A 24,253-nucleotide genomic window follows, 5' to 3' on the forward strand; every position below is an offset into this window, starting at 1 on the left:
TGTAAACGTTTTATATTGATGTTGAACTATTGCGAGGAGCACTTTTACAATTGTCGAATTACTTGGACATTTACACCTGTATCACCTACGGAGGTACAGATCTAGAATTGATAATAGATGAGAAAACACTTCTAGTGGTCATAGTAATGGTGTTTTGCACATTACACTAACATGTGAAGACCGGGAGTTAAGGGTAATATGCTTGTCGTTTTCTTCATAGGCAACTTATCCGTGCTTTAAAAAAGTGTAAAAAAAAAAAAAAAAAAAAAAAAAAAAAAAAAGTCAACTGTAAAAGCCAGCCAGCGCTCCTCGCAAAAGTTTGTTGATGACCATCACCTTATCGCCTTCGTACAGACTTGTTAACATAATGATTCGTGTTGAGTTGTTTTGCCATATCACTGTCCAGAAATCCTCTAATGTCTTAGGATTGAAAGGACCTATTTACATAAAGCTAATTGATAGATCATCAGTTAATTTATATAATTACTTTAATAATATTTTAATGAAACAATAATTGGAACAGAGGCAATGCCTAAATACACCTCTCCTTGAATAAAAAGTCAAAACATAAACATTAAAAAATTACGCATAATTTTTAATTTTGTATCAAAAGTGACCTCAGACATTTTTTCTTCAGATTTTGTTTATGTATTATTTTGATTATATAACAGGATCATTTAAAATAACTTTAAATGCATTCAATTTACTAAAAGGAAGTATTAAAATTGACTAATAATTTTCATTAATTGCTCAAAGTTCAAGAATTGCTCATATATGCACTTTGAGGAAATTAAGTTATATGTTCATTAATAAAACTTAAATGTACCTTGTGCAGCTATGTAGGCTTGTTCCTTGTTGAAACCCTAGAATAAAATATTAAAACACAGAAATAAACTGCAACAACTTCAATAAATTCTTCCTTTATCGTCAATGGTATTTAAAACGTGGGAAAAAAAGGTTCCTTCTTATTTAACATGTTTAAAGAAAGTTTTTATACTTTGTATAATGCATGCAATAAATTGATTTAATACTGACATAAATGTACGAAGCATTAAAAAAATCATTGTCTTCATTCTCTTCTGTTCTGTCTCTGACCAACTTTACACGATTATGGTCATCAAAAAAATGAACGCAGATTTCATAAAATCAAAAAGGCAGATACCCATAGGTGATAGAGCTCGTTTGAAAGACGAAATCACCAGGTGGGTATCTGAAGGTGAGAATCAAATGAAAAAATCAATTGAAAAATGATCAGAAATTGCACTGACAGGGATAGATTCCTTTGTATCGGTTCCCCTTCCTGTTCAAAGCTTTAAGTGCGTCCGAATAAGATTCCAATAATCCGTTCGGAAGGTCCTATTATTAAATGTAAACAGCAAACTGATTCATTCATTAAATTAAAAAGTCGATTTTGCAATTAAATACTTACAGCGTGTTTTTATCCCTGAGGCTTGAAAAGGGTTTTAAAAAAAACACATAACGAATTGGATAAAATTCAATTTAAACCATTAGTCTTGGGAGATAATTTTTTCCATTGAATTATGCATCGCTATTATTTTTCTATTCTGTCTAAAAATAGGAATCCACTTAATTATACTTCATATCTCTCATGCAAAACCCATTATGAGGTAACAGCTGTGGGATATCCCAAAAAAACCAGTGAGTGATATCCACGGGATTCAGGGGATATTAATCGGATAAAATGATTATCAGTATAATTTCGTTGCACTCGACTAAAGGATGAACCCGAAATAATAACTGGTTTTCTCTCAAGACCCTGTTACTCATAAAAATGATTATCACAAACTATACTGTCTAAGTTTGTTTTACAGACATTAAATACAATATCAATTGTCAATAAGTATTTCGTCTGAGAAAGTATAAAAAAAGATTAACGTTTACGTACATCATATTCTTTCTCTAGTATACCACTGCTCTTTTTGTCTGGTATTTCTCTTATAAATTGATCTAAAGAGACCCTCTGTGACGTCAGATTACTGTACTCGACGACCACGACTTCCTCTTCTACATAATTAGCCTCGTTTTGAGGAATCTCCTCTAGATCCGACTCATTTCTCGACTCTGATCTCTGAAGATTGATGGCTAAAACACTTTCCCCTTCTATGTTAATCTTTTCTTTTTTCCGCCTATAACGTTGAAAAACATTTCAAATAAAGCATTAAAATGAAACTGAAACGAGAATATCGTATTGTATAAATATTATAAGACTGGTACTCTTTTCTAGCGAATACTAAGATTCCGAAGAAAAAAAAAATTGCAATGCTTTTTTTTATATTGAAAATTAAAAAATGTCTCAAATTATTTACTTTAATTCGTACATTATGTAAACTATAAATTTTATTATATTTATTGGGTAATGAAAGAAAATATCTAAATGGGAAAATATTTTAGAAGCCATGATTATTCTTATCTGCAAGTATTTTTAATTTAATAAAACATGATTTATAATCACTTGTAAAATGCCAAAATTCATAAAAAAAACTTTTGAGGATATCAAAAAACGTTACTTTGATACGAAGAGAAAAATGATAACCAGGAGTAATAAAAGAACCAATGCACTCAGAGCCACCAGGAGGATTGGGAATTGAATTGAATCTTCTTTATCATCTCTATCTTCAAAAAAGAAACACGATTGTACTCTAAACGCCCGCATTAAAAACAAAACTTTTGGCAATTCAAGCCCATAAAAATTAATTTTGTAATACACACACATGGACTTCTGATTAATCTTTAAGAGTACATACCTCTTTCTTCAAGAGAATCATTGAATAAAATGCAGGATTTTTTTGTAAAGACCAAAAATACAAAAGAAAAAAGATTACCTCTATACCCTGGTAAATATCATAAATTGGTATCTTGCGCTTTATGTTATCGTTGCCTCTAAAATGTACGACAAACACGGGAAAATTGACGAGAGGGGTCGACAAGTTATATTGAAATAAATGGCAATACCTCTTACATGTAGTTCTTCTATCACAACAGTACTAGACTTGTTCTGCTCGGAATTTGCTTCAGTTTTTTTGTCTACTCGAAAAAATGGACATCTTACTTATCAATTGAAATTAGCAAAGCTTAATTAATACAATGGAAAATTAAGACAATAAACAGTAATCATTATAAAAATGGAAGGAAATTGAATCAAACGCAGATATCTAAATCATGTAGAACGGAAATAGAATCAGGTTTCATGCCGCCATATGCTCCTTTTCCTGATGGGACAAACAAAAAATATCTAGACACTGGAGTATGAATAATGGTTAATTTTTTGTAGGAAATTTTCAGTCAATGCTCGACTAAATGATAAATTGTTTTTGCTAATAAGATGATCCACCATAAAATTTGCAAGATTGTTGATATCAATCTATGATGTTTGTAAATAAGTTATAATTATCTCCTCTTAGATTTTTTTCTAGATAAAACAGTTGATATTTAATTCTATACACAAAACTAAATAGATTCCTGTTTATTTTAAGAATGCTCCTGTTTGATTCTTAGGTAATCCAATGACAGTTCTGTTCCTATTTGAAATAACAATTACTACGTGTGAAAATGAATAATGTAGGAATAATATACACTAGTGTATGTACAAAAGACCAAAAAGACGTCAAAAAGGAATATGAAAGAAAGAACATAAAAAATGGTTTGATTAAATAGAGATTTATAAACCTACAATCTGTAGACATTTGAAGTTCACAGTATTTTCCACCATGTCCATCAATACAGCTGTCACAACTTCCGGTCTCTTGGTCACATGTTTTCAGGCACGTTGTTGGACATTGATACTGACAAAGGTCACCAAAGAAAGGTCCAAAGCAATGATTACATACACCTGATACAGGATGACAGGAAACGCACGCCTTTCTGCATTTAGCACAATTTATTCCATAATGGTAAGCGGGACAAACTACAATAAATTTCATCAAAATTAGCAGCATGGAATATACAAAACAAAAAATTCAAGGAATCTGTCTAAAGAAAAAAGAAGAGCATGCGCGGATCTAGATTGTGAGTAGAAGACATTTTGGGAAGAAAGAGCGGGGCAATAGCAAGTTATGCTGTATAAAATTTCATTGAAAAAGCTCAAAAGCTGCTTGATATGACGCATATGGAAATGAAAGTTTAACACATAGACAGACGATATTAATTACCATCTTGTGCTTTGACTGTTTGACCTCAAAATAGATAAGGGTGTTCTTCAGGCCAAAGGTAGTTGTTAAGTAAAATTTTATTGCAAAAGATAATTGCTATAGACAGACATAAATACAGACGGATAGCCAGAGGGAGGCACAGACAGACCGAAATTTATACCCGCCGTCCCCCACTTCTAGCGACTAAAGGACTTGTTTAATTAAGGTCTTCCGTTTCCAACGGATGACCTTCTACTGATTCTGATGGTAAAGATTATTATTCTTTTTTTTCTTCTACTTCCTAGACCGCAACTTTGAGGCCTCATATCTCACTCATTTCTCAACAGATTTCGCTCATTTTTTCAGAGGTTATAGACGTTTATAAACTCTATCAGAATGCTGACTTAAATTTTAAAAAGTCACTTCCGGTTTTGAGTTATTTCCCTTTAAACGAAAATTTATAGGCTTTCGTTTCCAGACAAAGGCTCAGATACGGCTAAAGCTGGAGCAGAAATTCTACTGATTTTAGATAACAAAAGGATTGAAGTTGTGCACATCGGTTTTTGTTTTTCGATTTCTCTATTCAAAATGGCGCTATATAGGGGTCAAAAATTAGAACGCTTAAAAGAACCAAAAATTACTCATATTTTGCTTTTTATCTTCTAAACTAAAAATATTTTGTTAAAATATATGGAACATAATTTGTTCAGAATTAGAAGATCTTTCAAATGATATGTCGAAAAAGGGCTGACCCCTTAATTAAGGGATTTAGAGGGGCCAAAGTTTTTTTCCAGATATCTCAAAAAGTATTGAGAATTTGTTATACATTAAAGAAGCAAAGTAGTTGAAAATGTCAAACTTAATCTAATGGAGTTGTCAAAATACGTCCAGCGTCGTCACTTCCGGCCAAACAGGAAGTAGTCGGAAAACACGTATTTTTGCCGTTTTTGACAAGTTTTCGGGTAACATACGTCTCTGGGAGCTTAAAAATTAATATTCCGTGCGTCATCATCATTTCCGGTCAAACCGGAAGTAGCAAAAAATGGCTTATTTTTGCATTCATTAACATATAGCTTTAGAGGATTCAAAGCATTTTTGGGCGTTATTTCTCATTTTTGTGAAAAATGAAAGCTACTTCCGGTCAAACAGGACGGAAGACCTACTCGTTGCTTTGCAACGAGCTTTGCTCTAGTTGTATATCCGTTTGAAAATCCATGGCTGGTCATTTTTTTGACATAACTTTGATGTTAATTTGATCAAATAGATTCAAGCATACTACTTATAACAAAATTTGGTAACTAAAGGTTAAAAAGTGCGTTATTTGTTACTGATACATGTACATTTGATAATAATTACCTATTGGATGTACTTCAAACAGTCTAATTGGCCCTTCATCTGTCCTTTTTATTATGATTGAGTTTCCTGTCATTTGTCTTTCACATTCTATGATATTCTGATATGCTTTAGTTGGGTTAAGTAAATTAAAGACTCGGCAAAGAGTCAATTCATCGGGAAGGGTCTGATTCTCAGCTGTTATGTGCAACTCGTAATTCCCTAATTAAATATAGAATCAAAGTTAATCATAATATATAATGTCTAGGAAATCTGTTAAGATTTCTGAAATGTAAATGAACTAATTTAACGCAGTACCTCCTCGAATGGAAATAAGTATCCATTTTATACCATACGTTTTTTCCATACTCATATACCATTTTGCATTAATATTTTCCTTTGTTACAATGTAGGAATCTAGATTGCCATCAAAAGCATCCTTCCCCTTGAGAACAATAGACTGCTTTTTTACTGCAACCTCTTGCAAGGTGGAAAAATCTAGTCGCGAGAGGAAAAAAAATTTATAAAACCATTTAATTATGTATGAAAAGGGTAGGATAGAGAAAAATATATAGAACTTTAATTTTTCAGTAATAAATCCCTCCTTGGAAAAAATGATGAAAATCAAACCCCAAATCATTCACCCCTGAAAGCAAGCATTTTCTTGTAATAAGTTTTTTTTTTAATCCGAAAAAATTATACCTATTGATTTGACTTCTCTAATTTGCAGAACACCGTAATCTAATTTCTTTATGATGATTTTGTTTCCAAACATGTTTCCAGAAGAGTTGCAAGTTACAATTTCAGCCTCACTGGTTACATTGCACATTCGCTCGATATGATTACAAGTTTGAATTTTAGATGTGTTTAGTTGTACATGGATATCATAACTTCCTTTAAAATAAGAAAAACACAGGGTAAATTGTTTGCATTGGAAAAAATGATTTAAAAGCTGTTTATTTTCAAACATGCATACGATGTTAAAGCAGTTTTTATGTAGAAATCTTGAAGCGTCTTGATATTTTACGAATCAAATTACCACAACTAATGCTAAGGAAAATCCAAAAGATTTTACGAGCCCTTTCAAGTGCCATTGACCATATCTGGTTTGCGTCATCCCCGGTTAAAGAATACGTCTCCATGTCGTCATCACAAGCGTTATTTGCAAGAAATGAACCATTTGTAGAAGACTGTTGTGCTTCACATCTTTGAGATTCAACTTCTAAACAATTCAAAAATACAACTTTTCAAGTGTATTGGATCAACATGGAATAAGCTCATTTTTTATCCTATAAAATAATTTGATTCATCTGCATCTACCGTATTAGTGTTAAGTATTTTTAGACTATATATTGTTTGTTTACTTATTTAAGCCTAACAAAAAAGACTTACCTTTTATGAAATTTACGAAAAGTAAAGTAACACAGCAGTTAATCCATAGAATGAAGAGCTTAAACACTGAAAGCATCATTTAAATTTATCTATCTACATGCATCAGTTCAAAATATTTGAACGACTCGAAAAAAATTCCTCCGATAAAATAAAATATATGTTTCCTTGGGTTGACTTTAACAGATTGGTTATGGTTTATTTCTCTTTTTTCAAAAATATTGCAATATGTACAAGTACCGGAAACCAATGACCACGAATCAGGATTTGTATTTTCATACATTTTCGACACACCATGTCTATTTTAAAGCATATAATATATACATGTACACTAGAGAAATTTCCTAATTGTTATTCTCATTAGTGAAAAAATAATTTCCTTAAACACAGAACACTTTAAAGGGTTAGACGTAAGATTTCATTTGAATTTAAATTGACACTGAACATTTATTTTTTTTTATTAAAGGAGACTTAAAGACTTTCATTTAAAATAAAATTTAGTTCAAACTACTTGACTTACGCATTGCAATTCCGTCTCAAAATGATGTACATGTATTAAAAAAACGTCAAGACTTCTATATGAGAGAGAAATTATTCAAAATCTTATACGTGAAAAGAAGAAAACACTCGCTGTGGCCTGCAACTCGACATTTAGAAATATTGAAAACGTCTTTTCAATTAATAATGTTTACTACCATTCTTATATGTCGATACGAAATATCCTGGTGAGCTTATGATAAAAGATACCACAGAGTTTGACACATCTGTTTCATATTTTACTTGAAAAAGACAATGATAATCTAATAACCAAGCTCTATGATAAATGTGATGACTTTAACTTAAAATCGTCAACTTCCCTTAATTATGCAGCAATTTACCTTCATAACCTGCATACAAAGTTTATATATCTCAGTTGATTCGATACGCAAGAGCATGGCTATATATTAACAACTTCTAAAACGAGGTAAATTATTGACAAACAAGTTTATGAAACAAAATATTAGCAGTCTCGTTTAAAGTCATCATTTCGTAAGTTCTATGGTCAATTAATGACCTTGTCAGCAAATACAATTTATGATTGAGTCAAAAGCTGACTGACGGTTTTAAAAGTAATTGTTAGTCTATCATTTATACACTGAATTGACGACGGATTTTTAGTTATTTCCCAATTATGTCGAGGAGCACACTGAGGGTGTGACCGGTCCGAAGAGGATGCTCACTCCTCTTTGGCACCCGATCCCACCTCTGAGGTTTTGTAGGTCCATGTTTGCTATGCTCCTCTTTCGCATTGTTTAATGGACATTTGATCTTGTATACTGTTCTTTATTTCTATAATGTTTCATTTTCATGAAGGAAACACTTCTTGTGACCTTCAACTCGACATTCAGATATATCGATGGCATTTTCTTTAAGATGTTTTTTTTTTACTTCTGAAATATCGTCTTATGCATTAGTTATGTTCATATCTCGTCAATAACAATAGAATTTTAAAAATGCCGAGTGAAAGGTTAAGTCAGTAATAAACAGTTCAATATTTCGTTGTTATATTTGTTTCTAACGTCTGTATACTAATAAATTAAGAAGAAATGCATCGTGTTTTTTTTTATCAATTAGAAAACTTTTTTTACCTAATATTTACTTACATTACAATTTCACATGTAAATTAAAGGAATCAATGTCTATAATTCTGGGTATGCCAGGAAAATATGCAACAGTTGTAAACGTGGACATTTTTTTAACATGTTTTTGACATTATCCCAGACTTCCTACTGTCGTTTATACCTTGGCATAATCAACAAGCTAGACAGTGATTCCTTGATAGTTGTCTTCACAGTGAACATAAAAGTGTAGTCACAACAGGGTCTGCCACATCACTATATATTTGAACGTTTTACTGACTATATACTTAGATCACTTAATACCTAAACTGTTAGGCATACTAGAAGACAACCGCTTTTCAACCTTCTGATTCCCTTCTTAATTATGTAGTAATGTTCTACTGTCACCTGCATATGCGCTTATGTCTTCACCGGATACTCATTAGCAAGTTCAGAAGCAGGCTAATGAACAAATTTGATCTAACGTGGTTTTATTCTTTTGGAATCTGACTCTGTTCCTTTCGGTCCAAACACCGAAATAGAGACAAAACTGACAATCGCTTTATTTACTACAAACTGAATTTTTATTAGGTTTGATATGTGTTTTTAATTTATTCCTTAATTTGATTAATAGTGAAAAAAAGTTTGAAGTGTACACATTCTTAAATAAACTTCTCTGTCTTGGATTTTCATTATAATATTATAATTGGTATACAATTAATATCTCTTCAATTCGATAAAAACCGTTTTGGCAACACACATATAAATTTCAATTTGAAAATACAAAATATGAATGAACAAACATTCAATAAATGTAATGCCTTATCTGCAAAACAACCTTGCTTAGATATGTACAGAACTTTCTGTTTAAAGTGAACGTTAGAAATAATGCTGAATATCAAGAACATTCATCCTGATAGAAAATCCGTAAGGTTAAAGCATCTTATAGATATATCCAAAACAAAACTGAATAACAACAGAATATTATTCATATTCTAACAAAAATGTTTAAAATGGCACAGTGACTGAGAGATTCAATGAAAAACGATAGGTACATGTACGCCCATGATCTGTTGTTTTCTTTTACAAATGATGCTGCACAGCAGCGAAGACAAGTTCTCATGTGACAGAAGATACTAATATTTTGGTGGTGACGTGCTATTAGATAAAAACTCTTCATAAGATGGCGGTGGTGGTACATTTTCTGTGGTGGAGTGGAAACCACCAGTGGATGGGGTTATGACCGTTTGAGAGGTCACTTCTGAATAGGTAGGGGCGGTTGGGGAGGAATCTGTGTATCCAACGGTGTAAGCATTAGGTGGGCGTGTGTATCCTTGAGAAACTTGATCTGAAATTGAGAAAAATAAGATAGATATGTACTTTTCATACATTGACATTAAAAAAGTATCTATATTTTACCCATTACAATTCGAAACTCAAAATCAGTCATTTATTTAACTCATTGGTCACTTATGGGTCTAGAAAGGTGGCTAGGTTGCAAAGATCTGCTATCCAATCATCAATCAGGAGAGCTTATGCCACTTTTCAGTTAATTTTAGCCACCTTTTGGTAAACTTTCAGTCACCTTTCATTAGATATTCAGTCACATTTTGGTGAACTTTTGGTCACTTTTCAGTTAATTGAATTGCAGAGTTTCATCCCATGCATTTTTCATAAATTCATAACGTGTAAAGTGGACATTTCTCCATACATGTAACATGTTTTTCACATTATCCTAGACTACCTACTGTCGTTTATACCTTGGCATAATCAACAAGCTAGACAGTGATTCCTTGACATTTGTCTTCCCAGTGAACGTAAAAGTGAAAGTCACAACAGGGTCTGCCACATCAGCTTCATATCTGAAGCTGACTATATATTAGATTACTTAAAACCTTAACTGTTAGGCATACTAGAAGACAACCGCCTTTCAAACTTCTGGTTCCCTTCTTATTTATGTAGTAGTGTTCTACTGTCACCTGCATATGCGCTTATGTCTTCACCGGATACTCATTAGCAAGTTCTGAAGCAAGCTAATGAACCAATTTGATCTAACGTGGTTTTATTCTTTTGGAATTTGACTCTGTTCCTTTCGGTCCAAACACCGATATGAAAGATAAAAATGAAAATCGCTTTATTTACTACAAATTGAATTTTTATTAGGTTTGATATGTGTTTTTAATTAATTTCTTAAATTGATTAATAGTGTAAAAAAAGTTTGAAGTGTACACATTCTTAAATAAACTTCTCCGTCTTGGATTTTCATTATAATATTATAATAGGTATACAATTAATATCTCTTCAATTCGATAAAACCCGTTTTGGCAACACACATATAAATTTCAATTTGAAAATACAAAATATGAATGAACAAACATTCAATAAATGTAATGCCTTATCTGCAAAACAACCTTGCTTAGATATGTACAGATCTTTCTTTTTTAAGTTAACGTTAGAAATAATGATGAATATCAAGAACATTCATCATGATAGAAAATCCGCTAGATTAAAGCATCTTATAGATATATCCAAAACAAAACTGAATAACAACAGAATATTATTCATATTCTAACAAAAATGTTTAAAGTGGCACAGTGACTGAGAGATTCAATGAAAAACGATAGGTACGCCCATGATCTGTTGTTTTCTTTTACAAATGATGCTGCACAGCAGCGAAGACAAGTTCTCATGTGACAGAAGATACTAATATTTTGGTGGTGACGTGCTATTAGATAAAAACTCTTCATAAGATGGCGGTGGTGGTACATTTTCTGTGGTGGAGTGGAAACCACCAGTGGAGGGTGTGATGAACGTTTGAGAGGTCACCTCTGAATAGGTAGGGGCGGTTGGGGAGGAATATGTGTATCCAACGGTGTAGACATGAGGTGGGCGTGTGTATCCTTGAGAAACTGGATCTGAAATAGAGAAAAATAGTATAGAGATGTACTTTTCGTACATTGACATTAAAAAAGTATTTATATTTTACCCATTACAATTCGAAACTCAGTCATTTATTTTACTGATTGGTCACTTATGGGTCTAGAAAGGTGGCTAGGTTGCAGAGATCTGCTATCCAATCATCAATCAGGAGAGCTTCTGCCACTTTTCAGTTTATTTTAGCCACCTTTTAGTAAACTTTCAGTCACCTTTCATTAGATATTCAGTCACATTTTGGTGAATTTTTGGTCACGTTTCAGTTAATTGAATTGCAGAGTTTCATCCCATGTATTTTTCATGAATTCATAATTTTTTTTCTGTGGATCATTTTTTTCTTAATACATATAGTATTATCCTTATCTGACCAATTCCTTTTGTGCCTTGCTGCCTTTCATGATTTTTTTTTCTTTCATTGATGGTACAGTGTATTTAGCTTTGTGGCGTCCATATTATTAAAAAAAAAATTTTAGTCTACCAAAAATTTAACTCAAACAACAAATCTGTACTACTCACTTGTATTTCCACTTCCGGGACTTATCACGGCACCATGCTTCTTTGTTTTACAGAATTTGACACAAACGACGGTTATTATGATCAAGATGATGAGAATGCCTGCTATAGAACCAAAGATGATCCCCAGTATTACCACTCCACTGCCTCTAGAATAAAGATAGAAATACACATGTACATTTATAAGGGGGGTTTATACGTAGTAACAGTTAAATTAAATGATACATTACATACAATACATGCATTCTCTAATGACATAAACCTGCATTTAAATGTTCTGTTAAAAAGATGGCTACTTAATGGATAGTTAAACAAGAGGCCCAGGGGCCACATCGCTCACCTGAGCAATTGGCTAGGAAAAAGCATGTATGATATCAGAACTGAAAGTTTACTGAGGAGGGGGACTTAAGGATTTCCATCCCTAATGGGACCAAATTTTCTACCCTTAACTGTCCGTCAAGTACATAAAACTCTGATATTATATGAAAGCATTTTATAGTTGAAAAGGATTGACCGCGAAAAAGTTTTAAAAATTTCATTAATTAAGCAGTAGTTAATTACAAAAGTTTGCATTGAAGTCTATGGGAAAAAATGTTTTTTCAAAATGAAAATTCAAATAATTTGAATATCAATAAATCCTGTGGTGGAAAGATGCATTGAAATATTAAAAATAGAATGATAATTGAAAACAATTTTTTTACCAGCTAATTTTTTTTTAATTGATTTTTTTTTTAATTAAGGAAGGGGAGATAACTCTTACCAAAATTCAAGGTCATGAATCAGGACACATCCCACTAAACATACTTATAGTAATAAATGGGAAGTATGTCTAAATAAACTGGGTATTCAATGTCTACATATCTGTTATGTCTTCAATTTCATTGAATTTCTTCCTATTAGGAATTGAAGACCTGAAATTTTAACCCCCCAGGGGTCATGATTTGAACAAACTAGAATCTACACTACCTGAGGATGATTCCCTATAAATATCACTAAGCCTGGCTTTGAAGTACTTGAAAAGAAGATTTCAAAAGGTTTCCCTATATATTCCTATGTAAAACTTTGATCAGCCATTTTGGCCCCACCCTACCCACGTGGGTCATGATTTGAAAAAATCTTGTATCCACAATACATGAGGATGATTCCACAGGAGTTTCATCTTTCATGTCTCAATGAGAAGATTTTTCCTGCATATTCCTATGTAAAACTTTGATCTGCCAATGTAGCCCCACCCTACCCCCGGGGGTCATGATTTGAACAACCTTGAATCTACACTACCTGAGGATGATTGCACATGAGTTTCATCTTTCCTGGCCCAGTGGTTCTTGAGAAGTAGATTTTAAAAGATTTTTCCTATATATTCCTATGTAAAACTTTGAGGCCATTTTGGCCCCACCCTACCCTCGGGGGTCATGATTTGAACAAATTTGAATCTACACTACCTGAGGATGATTCCACATGAGTTTCATCTTTCCTGGCCCAGTGGTTCTTGAGAAGAAGATTTTTAAAGATTTTTCCTATATATTCCTATGTAAAATTTTGATCGGCCATTTTGGCCCCACCCTACCCCGGGGGGTCAGGATTTGAACAAACTTGAATCTACACTACCTGAGGATGATTCCACATGAGTTTCATCTTTCCTGGCCCAGTGGTTCTTGAGAAGAAGATTTTTTAAAAATGTCATTAATTTTTCTCTAATTCATAATTATCTCCCCTTGGAAAAGGGTGAGGCCCTTCATTTGAACAAACCTGAATCCCCTTCACCCAAGAATACTTTGTAGCAAGTTTGGTTGAAATTGGCCCAGTGGTTCTTGAGAAGAAGATGAAAATGTGAAAAGTTTACAACGACAACGCCGACAACGACGACGACAACGACAGACAACGGACAAATTTTGATCAGAAAAGCTCACTTGAGCCTTTGGCTCAGGTGAGCTAAAAATAGCTTCTTTATAATTCAAGTGTAAACAGTCAACAGTATCATGGCTCGTAATCCCAGTTTTGAAAAAATCGATAACTTACTTTGGACAGTCGTCGTCATCATCGTCGCAGTCGTCATCACTGTAAACTAAACCTGCAGAGGGTAAGAATAAAATGGTTTAAATGCATGTATAAGTGCTGACTCTGATATACGTTAATACGTTTTTTCTCGTCATTTCGTGTCACAGTCAACATTGAAATGATTGATTTGTGTTAAATTTGCTACGTATGGTATATTTATGAAAAAGAGGACACCGCGGGTGTGACCGATAGGAGATATTTACTCTTTTATGGCATCTTATCCCACTTCTGATGTTTAAGAGGTGTTCTGCCTCAGATTTATATTGTTTCGATGGACTATTGAGCTTGAACACTGTTCGTTATCTTAATATATATATAATGAGTTTTCTTTAATAGCCAACCTTCAGCTGAAGTCTCAAGTAAGTTTTTTTCAGATACATGTAGATGGGTGTCTGGTGTCTGCATGCCGTGTGTCGTCTTTAAACTTGACACGTTTTTTTCAATTCTATCCAAGAACTTTTGGGCCTTATATTAAACTTCCAAAAGAATTTTTGGGCGAAGGTTATTCAAGTTTGGCTAAAAAAAATCGTTATAGTGACTCTTTGGATTAGGGAAGGCTAAAACTAACAATCAAAATTTTACATAGGAATATTTATATACATGTAGGACTTTTAATTCTTTCTAGAACACCAAAGGCAAGGTACAGTATGACTACAAAAGCATCCCTATAGGTTGTGTAGATTTCATTACGCGTTGGGCCAATGATGGGTGAATTTTACATAAGGGATACACAGGAAAATCTTCACAAACTTTAATTCTAGAGAACAGCAAAATTATAGTCAGTCATACTTATATGACAGCATCCTAAGATATAGAATAAATTCAATTCTGTGCTAAGCATGAGTCTTATGGAAAAAAGTGATGTATAAAGGAATCTTTAAAAATTGTTAATGGTCATGATAATTACTGAAAAAACATGGAAGTATCCTCAGTATATAAATCTATTAGTACGTTGAAGCATGATCCCTCTGGGGGATATCATTGGACCATATATACAATTTGGAGAGAGAGAGAGAAAGAGAGATGGGGTCGAGGGTTGATAATAATATTAAGTTTTTAAGGGTAAGCTTATCTCTGCTTTTCTCTAGTAAAAATATTCAAGTGAGTAATGTAGCCTGTATTAACCCCTTTTTTTAATATACCCTTTGTTAGAAAATTTAAAATCAAAGAGACTCTTTATGTATTAAAAAAAATACATTCCCGTCAACGCATGGTATAACAATTCTTTAAAATTGAAATTTTATGAGTAATTTTTTGTCAAGAATTGGCAAGTTATCTAGGATATGTGTAATTTGTACGGGGTTCTTGTAAAACTAATTTTAAACAAATAGTTTTTAAGTTATTTTGATAATTATATTTAAGTGGTCAAATAATATATCTTCAAGTGCAAACTTTAAAATTATTAGCAAGTTTGAATTTTATTTCATGAGAATAAAAAATAGATATACGTATCTTTTACCTTCAGAGCAATAAACTTTATTTATTTATAACTTTCATATACGAAAATTGAAAATTATAAAAAGTGCAGTATTCATTTTGAATTTTTACTATATATGGATTTCATAAGATATTTTAAACAGAAATTATCAATAACATGCAGCTGACAAATTAAAGAAATTAGTATTGTCTGTCTTTAAAAATATACAGGAAGTGTAAATAACAATAAGAATCGTGTTCTTGTTTGGCTGATCAGTAGATTTATGAGTTTTAGAGATAGGAAGAAATTTACAATATACTTATATCGGCAATAAACAAAGGTCACTCCACTTCACATCGTATATATTTCGTCATTAGAAATGATCCCATACAGGTCAGCTGATAACCACACTGATCAAATTTAAAGTACATGTAAACATCCGTAAGTTTCTCAGGAAAAAAGAAAGGAACCAAATTTAATAGTTTGTAAAGGCCTTCAGTTAAAAAAATATATCACTGATTTTCTTTTCTTTTTCTGATTTCCCCCAAAATTGACACTTTGATACATATATATTTTTATTAGTACAAAAAATTGATTTCCTCGATATAACATTCTTTAATTTTTTTTTTTAATTAGAGATTTAAATTTATATCATTTTACAGTTTATTTATATAATTGATTAATTTTATTCTCTAAGTATTCTGTTTTTCTATTTTTGTATCCCAGGCACTTGTTTCCAATAGGTAATATTTTTTTAACTCATAGTATAATAATAACAGTGTTATTATTATACAATGGATAAAAATTTATTACCGAAACAAGTGCTTGTGTTTTGTATACAGCTCAACGCACTTTTTAAACTCACATGGTTTTTCGCACAAATTAAAGTCACATTTTTCTTGCAGTAAAACTTAAAATTATAGAACTTCAGTACGAGCCATAACAGCTATATTATTAAATATTTCTTGATAAAGCTGCATATTCTCTAAAGTCATTATCATTAAGTTTTAAACTCGATATTTTAAAAGGGAATTTATTTGTACACATGTATGATGTTACATGTGTATGATTCTACTATAGGTATTCACAAATTAATTAATCGAGCTTTCCTTGATACTATTTAGTTGAAATGTTCAAATTGACTTCCTAGAGATCAGTATTTTATTAAGTATTTTGCACATTTTCCATACTTGTCTTGGTTTTGTCGAAATGCAGCGCTGAATTTCGACAAAACTGCATAAAAAAAACCCATAATTTTTTCGTTGGAAGGTATCTTTCATGAAGCTAGATTTCAGAAAGTTAATTAGAAAAAATGCCATCTTTTTAACACGGAAAGCAGTCGAACAGATGAGAAATACTTCTATCATCTTGCGCCTTGGTGTCACATTAATGTTCAGAAAATACAGATGTTGCATGAACTGCACTGTTTCTGTATACAGGCAAGGCAAAGGAATGCTTTAAAATTAACGGATACAAACAGGGCTGCATTTGACGAGAAACCATGAAAACATTATTTGGGAACTGTCATAATCTATCACCCAAGAGCATATAAAAATCCTACCAATTATTATGTGTGAATTATGTTTAAAGTAGTGGAATAAGATCAAAATGAAGCTATAAATCACTTTTAAGATATATAATATATTGTTGTCACTTTATTCAATTTTGCATTATAACAATGTGACCTTAATTTGTGCGAAAAACCATCATAATGTAAGTTTAATAAGTGCGTTGAGCTGTATATATGTCTTATGATCAAATGGGAAATATCATGGCTACATGTTTCAACTGAATAATATCGCCAACTTCATATAGCTCACGGCACCTTTCATTTTTATTAGATATACTCTAACGTCTATAAACGAGCAATGTGGCAACGCACTTCGAAAAAATTACGCACTTTGAAAATTTAACAGAGCAATATTCAAACTTTTCTTCATTTGAATATTGTCGGCTCCTATATTACTCGACTCCTTTCAAATATACTTAACTTTTATTTCGATTTCTACGTACAATGCAATAATTGATTGTACTAAAATAGATTTGGTGATAGATCTATTACTTATTTCATATCGCTTCAAACCAATGAAATGGGTAGGTATTTAGTTTTGGAAACAATTACAAGTACAGATATTAGAGTATTGTTAATATAGTGTAGTTGTTGCAATAGAAAAAGCTGTATATATTGTGTAACTGAAATCTTGACAACTTTATTTTTAGACGATTATCAATTTAACAACATTTACTTTTATTTCACAGGCCCATAGCAGGCATATAACAACGAGAAGGGGGGGGGGTGTCTGTCGCCCCCCTTTTATTTCCCAAAATTACTTTCACTATTGAAAATGTTCATTGAAAGGTTCCCCCCCCCCCCAACACACAAACTTTTTACTACATTAAAGTGATATCAGGGATATGTAGTATGGTATGCATAAAAATGGGTAATGAAAGAAGTAGGAATTAAAAAAGTTGGCCTCTAAAGTTAGAGAACTGTTCTGCCCCCCCCCCCCCTCTTCCCCGTACACACACACACCACCACCATCAAAAACATACCCTCTCAACCAAACACACACCGTCGCACATAAATAAAATAGAATTGTCGACATTTGGGCAATTTCGGTAGAAGTCACTCTTTACTTCTCTTGTTGAAAAGGAGACCACAATATAATGTGAGTTAAGTGAATAGAAACTAAAGTAGATTTACTGAAATATATTGTAATGAACAGTGTTTATAATATTAACTGACAAAATTTTCATTTTTAAAAGCCCTGATATATGTGATTGAATATTTCGGTAAGATAATAAAATGCGGATATCATATCATTATACCCATTGTTGGAAATGCAAACAAGTTGTGGATTAGCAATAGGTTGCAACTCTTAAAATTTAAGAACGAGAGCTATGATTAACACATCTAGAACAAACATATTGATGATAACTACACATGTGCAAGTATACTTACTTATAAAGCTAAAGAAGAGGGTCGCTTGTAAAGTCAGTATCCAATATGAGGAATCCATGATTCCGATTAACTACAGCGTAGTCCTAAGACTGCGCAAAAGCACTTTCTGATTCGGAAATATTTAAAGGTCTATCAAATTATTGGCGAAACGCCGTGGTTCGATTATTTTTTTTTTCGATCATACACCTAAATATGTATTGATCGGCCATGGATAATTGGTTTAAATACCCGTGGTTAATGTGTATCTCTCGATCGAACCACTTTTGATAGAATTATTATTCTGTCACGATTGGAGAAAGGACATGCTTCGAAAAAAAGTCTACAGTTTAAATAAAGGATAAACAATAATACATATACAAATTGAATGATTGTACTTGGTTTTTATTATAGAAATGGATAATTTAAACAAAATGTTCTCAGATTTAGTTTTGTAGCCACCATTGATTAGTAAGAGTTTTAAGAAAGTGAGTCCATGGTTTTATTAGATTAATTTCATTTTTTGCGTAAACTTTAACAAAGGTCTACATGTAAGAAATAGTTTAAATAATTTATCAAAATAATTCTAAAACTTACTGAAAAACAAACAAAGAATATTCAGTAATAAAATATAATTATGACATAAAATGTGAAGCGACGTAATTTCATTAATTTTCCTATAACGTTTGGCTGTAAGGAGGCGGATCTTCTCTCGGAACAGAGCTCGGGGGAGTATTCTGTTGATTAGTGTGTGTCTCTGTCTGTGCCCCGCTCTGATCCCCTGACAAACTGTACTGATATGTCGAACCATAAACATTGTGTGGGAACACTGAAGCCCTCGGCGACAATCTTGAGGTTCCCTGCCTAATGTCTTCGGTCTGCGAGGCCGTCTCTGTCAGCTCACCAAGGCTTCGGGTCGTCCTTGAACCTATAATTTATTTGAATATTTTTTATTTTCAATAATGAAATTTAAGTTTCAAATTTATATAATGAATGTTATTTAATATGCTTTTGATTCAAAGTTTAAAAAATATAAAGGTCATGTAGTTTGAATTGTATTTGAGAACTGTAATGTTTAAAACACTCACACAGTATTAACCAACAACATAAAGGTCCCCTAGAAGTATTTTTTTCCAAAATAATAAGGTTATACACAAAAGCGCATGAAAAAAATTTTGTTCAGTAGCTTACTTATTAATGATCTGCGTCGTTCAGTCTTTCTCAAATAATTGCAAAAGACTGAAATTCCCACCACTGCAACCAAGAATATCAATCCGAGCACTCCGAGGAAATAAAAAGCATCTCGTGACGTAATTGAAGATCTGTATTTCTCATCACAACAAAACTGATTTCCAGAACTTCCACAACATGTGCCATTTCCAGGGCAATAGAATGTTCCACGATATCTATCGTAACACATAAACATCTCTTTTTAAAATGAATAAGTACGTTTGTTACGTCATACACATAAAATATGACGTCAAAATGACAGCTAAATTCGCATACTTTTCATATACATATGGAATATAATTATAAATACAATTTAGGCAATAACCTGTAAACTCAAATTGAAATTCTTAATCTTATATAAATTTCTGTTTTAATTTAAAAAAATATTAGAAGCCGGAGGCGATTTTTAAGTCAATATGAAACAGCTGACAGGTGTTTCTCTACGTACATTCAACTGTTTTCTGGAAGATTTTTATCTGTTTTATTTTCGCCCTCAAATGGGGGCGTTTCTGTTTAGCAACACCTTGTCGGACAAGCTCTCGTAGCGGACTGAATTCACTCAAAGCAAATAGAGTTATCTTTCTTTTAATACAACTGCGCCAATATGACGATTTTTGCATTTCAAAACACAATATCAAACATAAAACTCCATCTATTTACATTCATAAAATTATTAATCTTAACTGAAAAAAATGTGTGGTATTTATAAAAAAAAAATAAATAAAATGATGAACAAATTTAGTCACACAAAGTACGTACATTTAAAGAAATAAAAAAGAATTTTTAAACTTGTAAGTAATTACATTGACGTATTAAAAAGAAAAATTTTCATAATTGGTTGCAAAAATTTGTTACGTATATAATATGCAAATCATTATAGTTATCTAGCAAAATTTAGATCTTTTTATTTCATCATTTATAAAATTGTAATACATTACATGTATTTGTTTTATAACTTAATTATTTCTTGACAATTTTGTATATAATTAATTATATTATGTACTGAAATTATACAAAAATTGCTTAACATGCGGTCAACTGCATACTATTATATAACAATTAAATTTTGATGTAACGTTTCTCAAAAGAAGTTGTCACGTGACTTGGATGGACGAGCGATCTCTGGCGTTTTTTTATTGGTTGACCTTGACGCTGGTTCATTTTCTGAGTGAGTCGTGTGTTTGGGGTTGGAAAGGAGAAATCCAGGTATGGGCTGATCCGGGTCCCCTATCATCTCCGCTTCTTGAGGGGTTAGGATGTAACTATGTGGAAACATTGTAACATGGTACGTCTCATTGTCCGCTGAAAGTCTTCGCACACCTTGTGAAAAAACGCATAATTTTCATCAATGTACATGTATAATATTTGTTTTAGTTTCAATTATTATAGTTAGATGATTTCTTTTATATCTTAAATAAGTAAATTTTCAATTATTTCGCCTGCCAAAATCGATCATATACATCCTTTTATTCTCTTACCCACAGGCTTTCCACTAAGCTTAACAAAACAGGAGTGCTTATATACCCAACGTTTTGTACCCCAGAATAAACTGATCTAAAGGCATATATAAATTCTTACCTACGACTCTGGTAGCACTGCCCGGTATGGGCTGCTGTTTTTTGAAAAGACATCGAAGCAGCAGCACAATGATAGCTAGCACAAAAATCAGCAAGCACAGCACAATCACTGTCACTAGAAACGTCGACATAGACGCTCTACCTATCACAGGTAAGGTGCAGATCAAAGAAGTTACAGGAATAAAATGTCCTGTTTACATCTTAGTTTGTAAACGTATTTCTAAAAGCGTTTGCTTTACGTAAGACAGACGTTATATTTCCGCTGTTTACGTATGACGTATTTCTACGTCAATCAATGATGCCAACGCTTCGCGGTAAAATAAAATATCAATGAAGACGAATTATTCAATCCTTCAGAAGTTTCGTCAAAAGCTGAGTGTGGTTTTTTAGTGATGTCGCTTTAGATCCGCCCTTATATTTTTCTAATGCGGATTTATCTCTGAAATTACACATATGCCAAAAATAGATAGAGATTTTGTACTTTGCCACCTCTTTTGTAATTTCTGGCAGTAAATATGCTTCTATGCTTTAGGTTTCTTCTAGCAGCAGTGAAACACCAAAAAATTGTACTATTTCTTTCGTTTCCAAATGGGCTGCAGTTTGTCGAACATTCTAGCGGTTCCTTCCCTTTAGTCAGTGTTTGTGTGCTATCGAAAACCCCCCAAAACCCGAATCAATGATTTTCTACAAATCGGAACAAATTTTTTTTCAGTTAGAAAGAAAGTTGCGTCGATCTCTAATAGGCTATCCAAATGACAGAAACAGCATTTCTCAAAAACCATCCTGAAGAGAAATCAGTTAATCACCCGTCATTGTAAATTAAAAGTAAGGCGGCACGGTGGAGCGATATTCTTTGATAGTTTTCCCACTTAGTATGTCATTTATGCTGGATACTTTAAAAATTACTGATAAAAATTACTGTATAAATACATGTATTACCTAAAATATTAGCTGCAGAGCTGTACCTCTCCGAAAAAAAAATATACTGAATTATTGATAGACCGGAGAGCTACAATGCCCCCATTGAAAAAAAGAACTGTAAATTTATTGCGCACGGTTCTGGATTAATTCTTCAAAATTCTTACCTGAATTGCAATAAAAGCTATTTTCAAATGAATCCTTTACTCCCCCCTCCATCAAGTACTCTCATAGTGTACGTCTGTACGAAGCGCGTTGGAATGAATTATCTTACAAACCAAAATGACAGTACATGTATAAATAAGTAAAAGTTTTTATGATCTTAACTTCAGGGCCAGGTGGGCTTTAAAATAATTATAAGGAATCTTTTGTTGTGGAATGAGTCAAAGAATATATTAGGATTTAACACACGGTTAGTAATATTTTGAGATGACAGATCTAAAAACATGAAGAAATGAATTGAGGAACAGCGCACTTTTTTGTGCGCAATGAATAATTATACAGTTTGAGTTGCGCTGTAGCTCTCCGGTCTGTCAATATATTATTTTTTCGGAGAGCTACAGTTCTGAAACTACAAAAATATTAAACAATTTTTACAGTTAACTTTTTTTTGATGCTTCAGTTTTGTCGCTGCAATTCGGACATAGAGACTATTTTTTATTAGTCATATCCTATCAATCTATTAACAGTATCTCGTACACCGTGTCTAACAAAACGAAGAAAGCATTTTTCCCTTGTGGTTCGAATTCCTTCGGGATTATTCTTAAATTACTTACACGTATGTATAGCCCCTCTTGTGAGTCCATCAGCAATCATTCGTAAATTAGGCGTTTGCACCAACTATTTTCCACGGTACAGCATTTTCCTAATCAAATTTGGATGACTTGACTAAATATTCTGCTCCTATTTTTCGATAATGGTGGATGTACTAGAATATATTTTTTTCTTTTTAATTCTTTTTGAACATTTAATGACAACTTATCTATAACTAGCCTAAGGGTTATGTTTAGTTTTATAGATGCTACAAATTCTGAAAATCTAAGGTAGAAGGGATGGGATGGAGGATTCAATGTTTTTTATCCTCCTTCCATATACAATATTCCATAGATCCCCACATGGAACATGTACAGTACTGACCGGACACAACCTAACAGAAAGCGAACCCGGAGCGGACCCCGGGTTCGCTCTCTGGGTCCGCTCCGGGTTCGCTCGGGGTCCGCTAGGGCTGACCCCGAGCGAACGCGGAGCGCACCCAAAGCGAACCCGTAGCTGACCCCGAGCGACCCGAAGCGGACCCAGAGAGCGAACCCCAAATTCAGTAGCAGTCCCAGAGAGCGAACGCGGCTTCGGTATTTCTTTACAGAGCTGTCAATCAGGATTAGCGATTAACTAATCAGCGCATCAACCAATCAAAATAGCATATTGATCTGTCGATTGGGATAAAAGATCGAACGTGTTGTTTTAGGTCGACATAAATCCAAACACTTTACATACAAATAAAACGTGTGAATGTGCTGGTGTTAATCTATTGCGCTAATTAAAATATCATTTAATATTTATATATCTTAATTTTCCGGGTTGTATTCTATATTTTTTCATAATATTTAATTTCTTTTTTATTACAGCAATTAATTAAATAAATTGGGTAAATACATCAGTCAATGCATAAAAATGGAACTCAATTGATATTACTACTTTTACTGACAAAAAGCGGAGAAAAGAAATAAAGTTGGTCTTCGACAATTATTGTAAAATTTCATCATCTCGAGTTGAACTGGAAATTTATATAAACACTATTAAATAAAGAAATCCGAACCGCTATAAAGTACGCCTGGGTTATCGGGGTAAACTCAGGTGAAGTGCGATTTACATAATTGAACGAATTAATTACGCTTATTAATCACGACATTTAGTAAATCGTACATTGTTTCTTTCTCTCAAAATGCGTAACTATACTGGACAAAGAATTATCAGAGAAATATATCATAGAAGGGATATTTTAACATATGAATTATGATCTATTTTAAATTTTGAAATGTTTTATATTAGGACTAATTATTGGGAAAAAAATTAAAGGCATTAGCAATGCATAGTTATGTGGGTTGTTCGAAAGATGGTAACGCAAACTAACTGTAGAGTTACACAAAATTGAAAGAATAATCTTGTTAAGTCAGGAATCATCAGAAATTAGGTCTAATTCA

The 24,253-nt window shown here is 32.7% G+C and overlaps 2 protein-coding genes and 2 long non-coding RNA genes across 4 annotated transcripts; all 4 read right to left on the reverse strand.

The window, feature by feature from the left end:
• Positions 1–336: 336 nt before the first annotated feature.
• Positions 337–7,022, reverse strand: LOC134277412 (uncharacterized; the record flags this gene model as incomplete). The annotated part of the gene is made up of 13 exons (XM_062759746.1): positions 6,873–7,022; positions 6,520–6,699; positions 6,183–6,374; positions 5,799–5,978; positions 5,505–5,702; positions 3,692–3,925; positions 2,974–3,045; positions 2,529–2,634; positions 1,907–2,147; positions 1,269–1,356; positions 1,036–1,118; positions 827–863; positions 337–437 (listed from the first exon to the last, which is right to left on the reverse strand). Coding segments are annotated over exons 1-13 (1,791 nt in total), but the record flags the coding sequence as incomplete, so codon positions are not given.
• Positions 7,023–10,689: 3,667 nt separating this feature from the next.
• LOC134277394 (uncharacterized) lies at positions 10,690–14,005 on the reverse strand. Its single transcript, XR_009994239.1, has 3 exons — positions 13,934–14,005; positions 11,918–12,063; positions 10,690–11,382 (listed from the first exon to the last, which is right to left on the reverse strand). It is a non-coding gene; the product is annotated as an uncharacterized LOC134277394 (long non-coding RNA).
• Positions 14,006–18,944: 4,939 nt separating this feature from the next.
• Positions 18,945–19,748, reverse strand: LOC134277395 (uncharacterized). Its single transcript, XR_009994240.1, has 2 exons — positions 19,519–19,748; positions 18,945–19,255 (listed from the first exon to the last, which is right to left on the reverse strand). It is a non-coding gene; the product is annotated as an uncharacterized LOC134277395 (long non-coding RNA).
• Positions 19,749–20,425: 677 nt separating this feature from the next.
• LOC134277396 (uncharacterized) lies at positions 20,426–21,856 on the reverse strand. Its single transcript, XM_062759731.1, has 2 exons — positions 21,136–21,856; positions 20,426–20,877 (listed from the first exon to the last, which is right to left on the reverse strand). Exons 1-2 carry the CDS (start codon positions 21,263–21,265, stop codon positions 20,639–20,641), a joined length of 369 nt encoding a protein of 122 aa, XP_062615715.1. The 5' UTR covers positions 21,266–21,856; the 3' UTR covers positions 20,426–20,638.
• Between the last annotated feature and the right edge of the window lie 2,397 nt (positions 21,857–24,253).

The sequence above is a fragment of the Saccostrea cucullata genome, unplaced genomic scaffold, assembly GCF_032062105.1.
Source record: "Saccostrea cucullata isolate Sc308-1 unplaced genomic scaffold, CSIRO_AGI_Scuc_v1 ctg510, whole genome shotgun sequence".
NCBI lineage: Eukaryota > Metazoa > Mollusca > Bivalvia > Ostreida > Ostreidae > Saccostrea > Saccostrea cuccullata.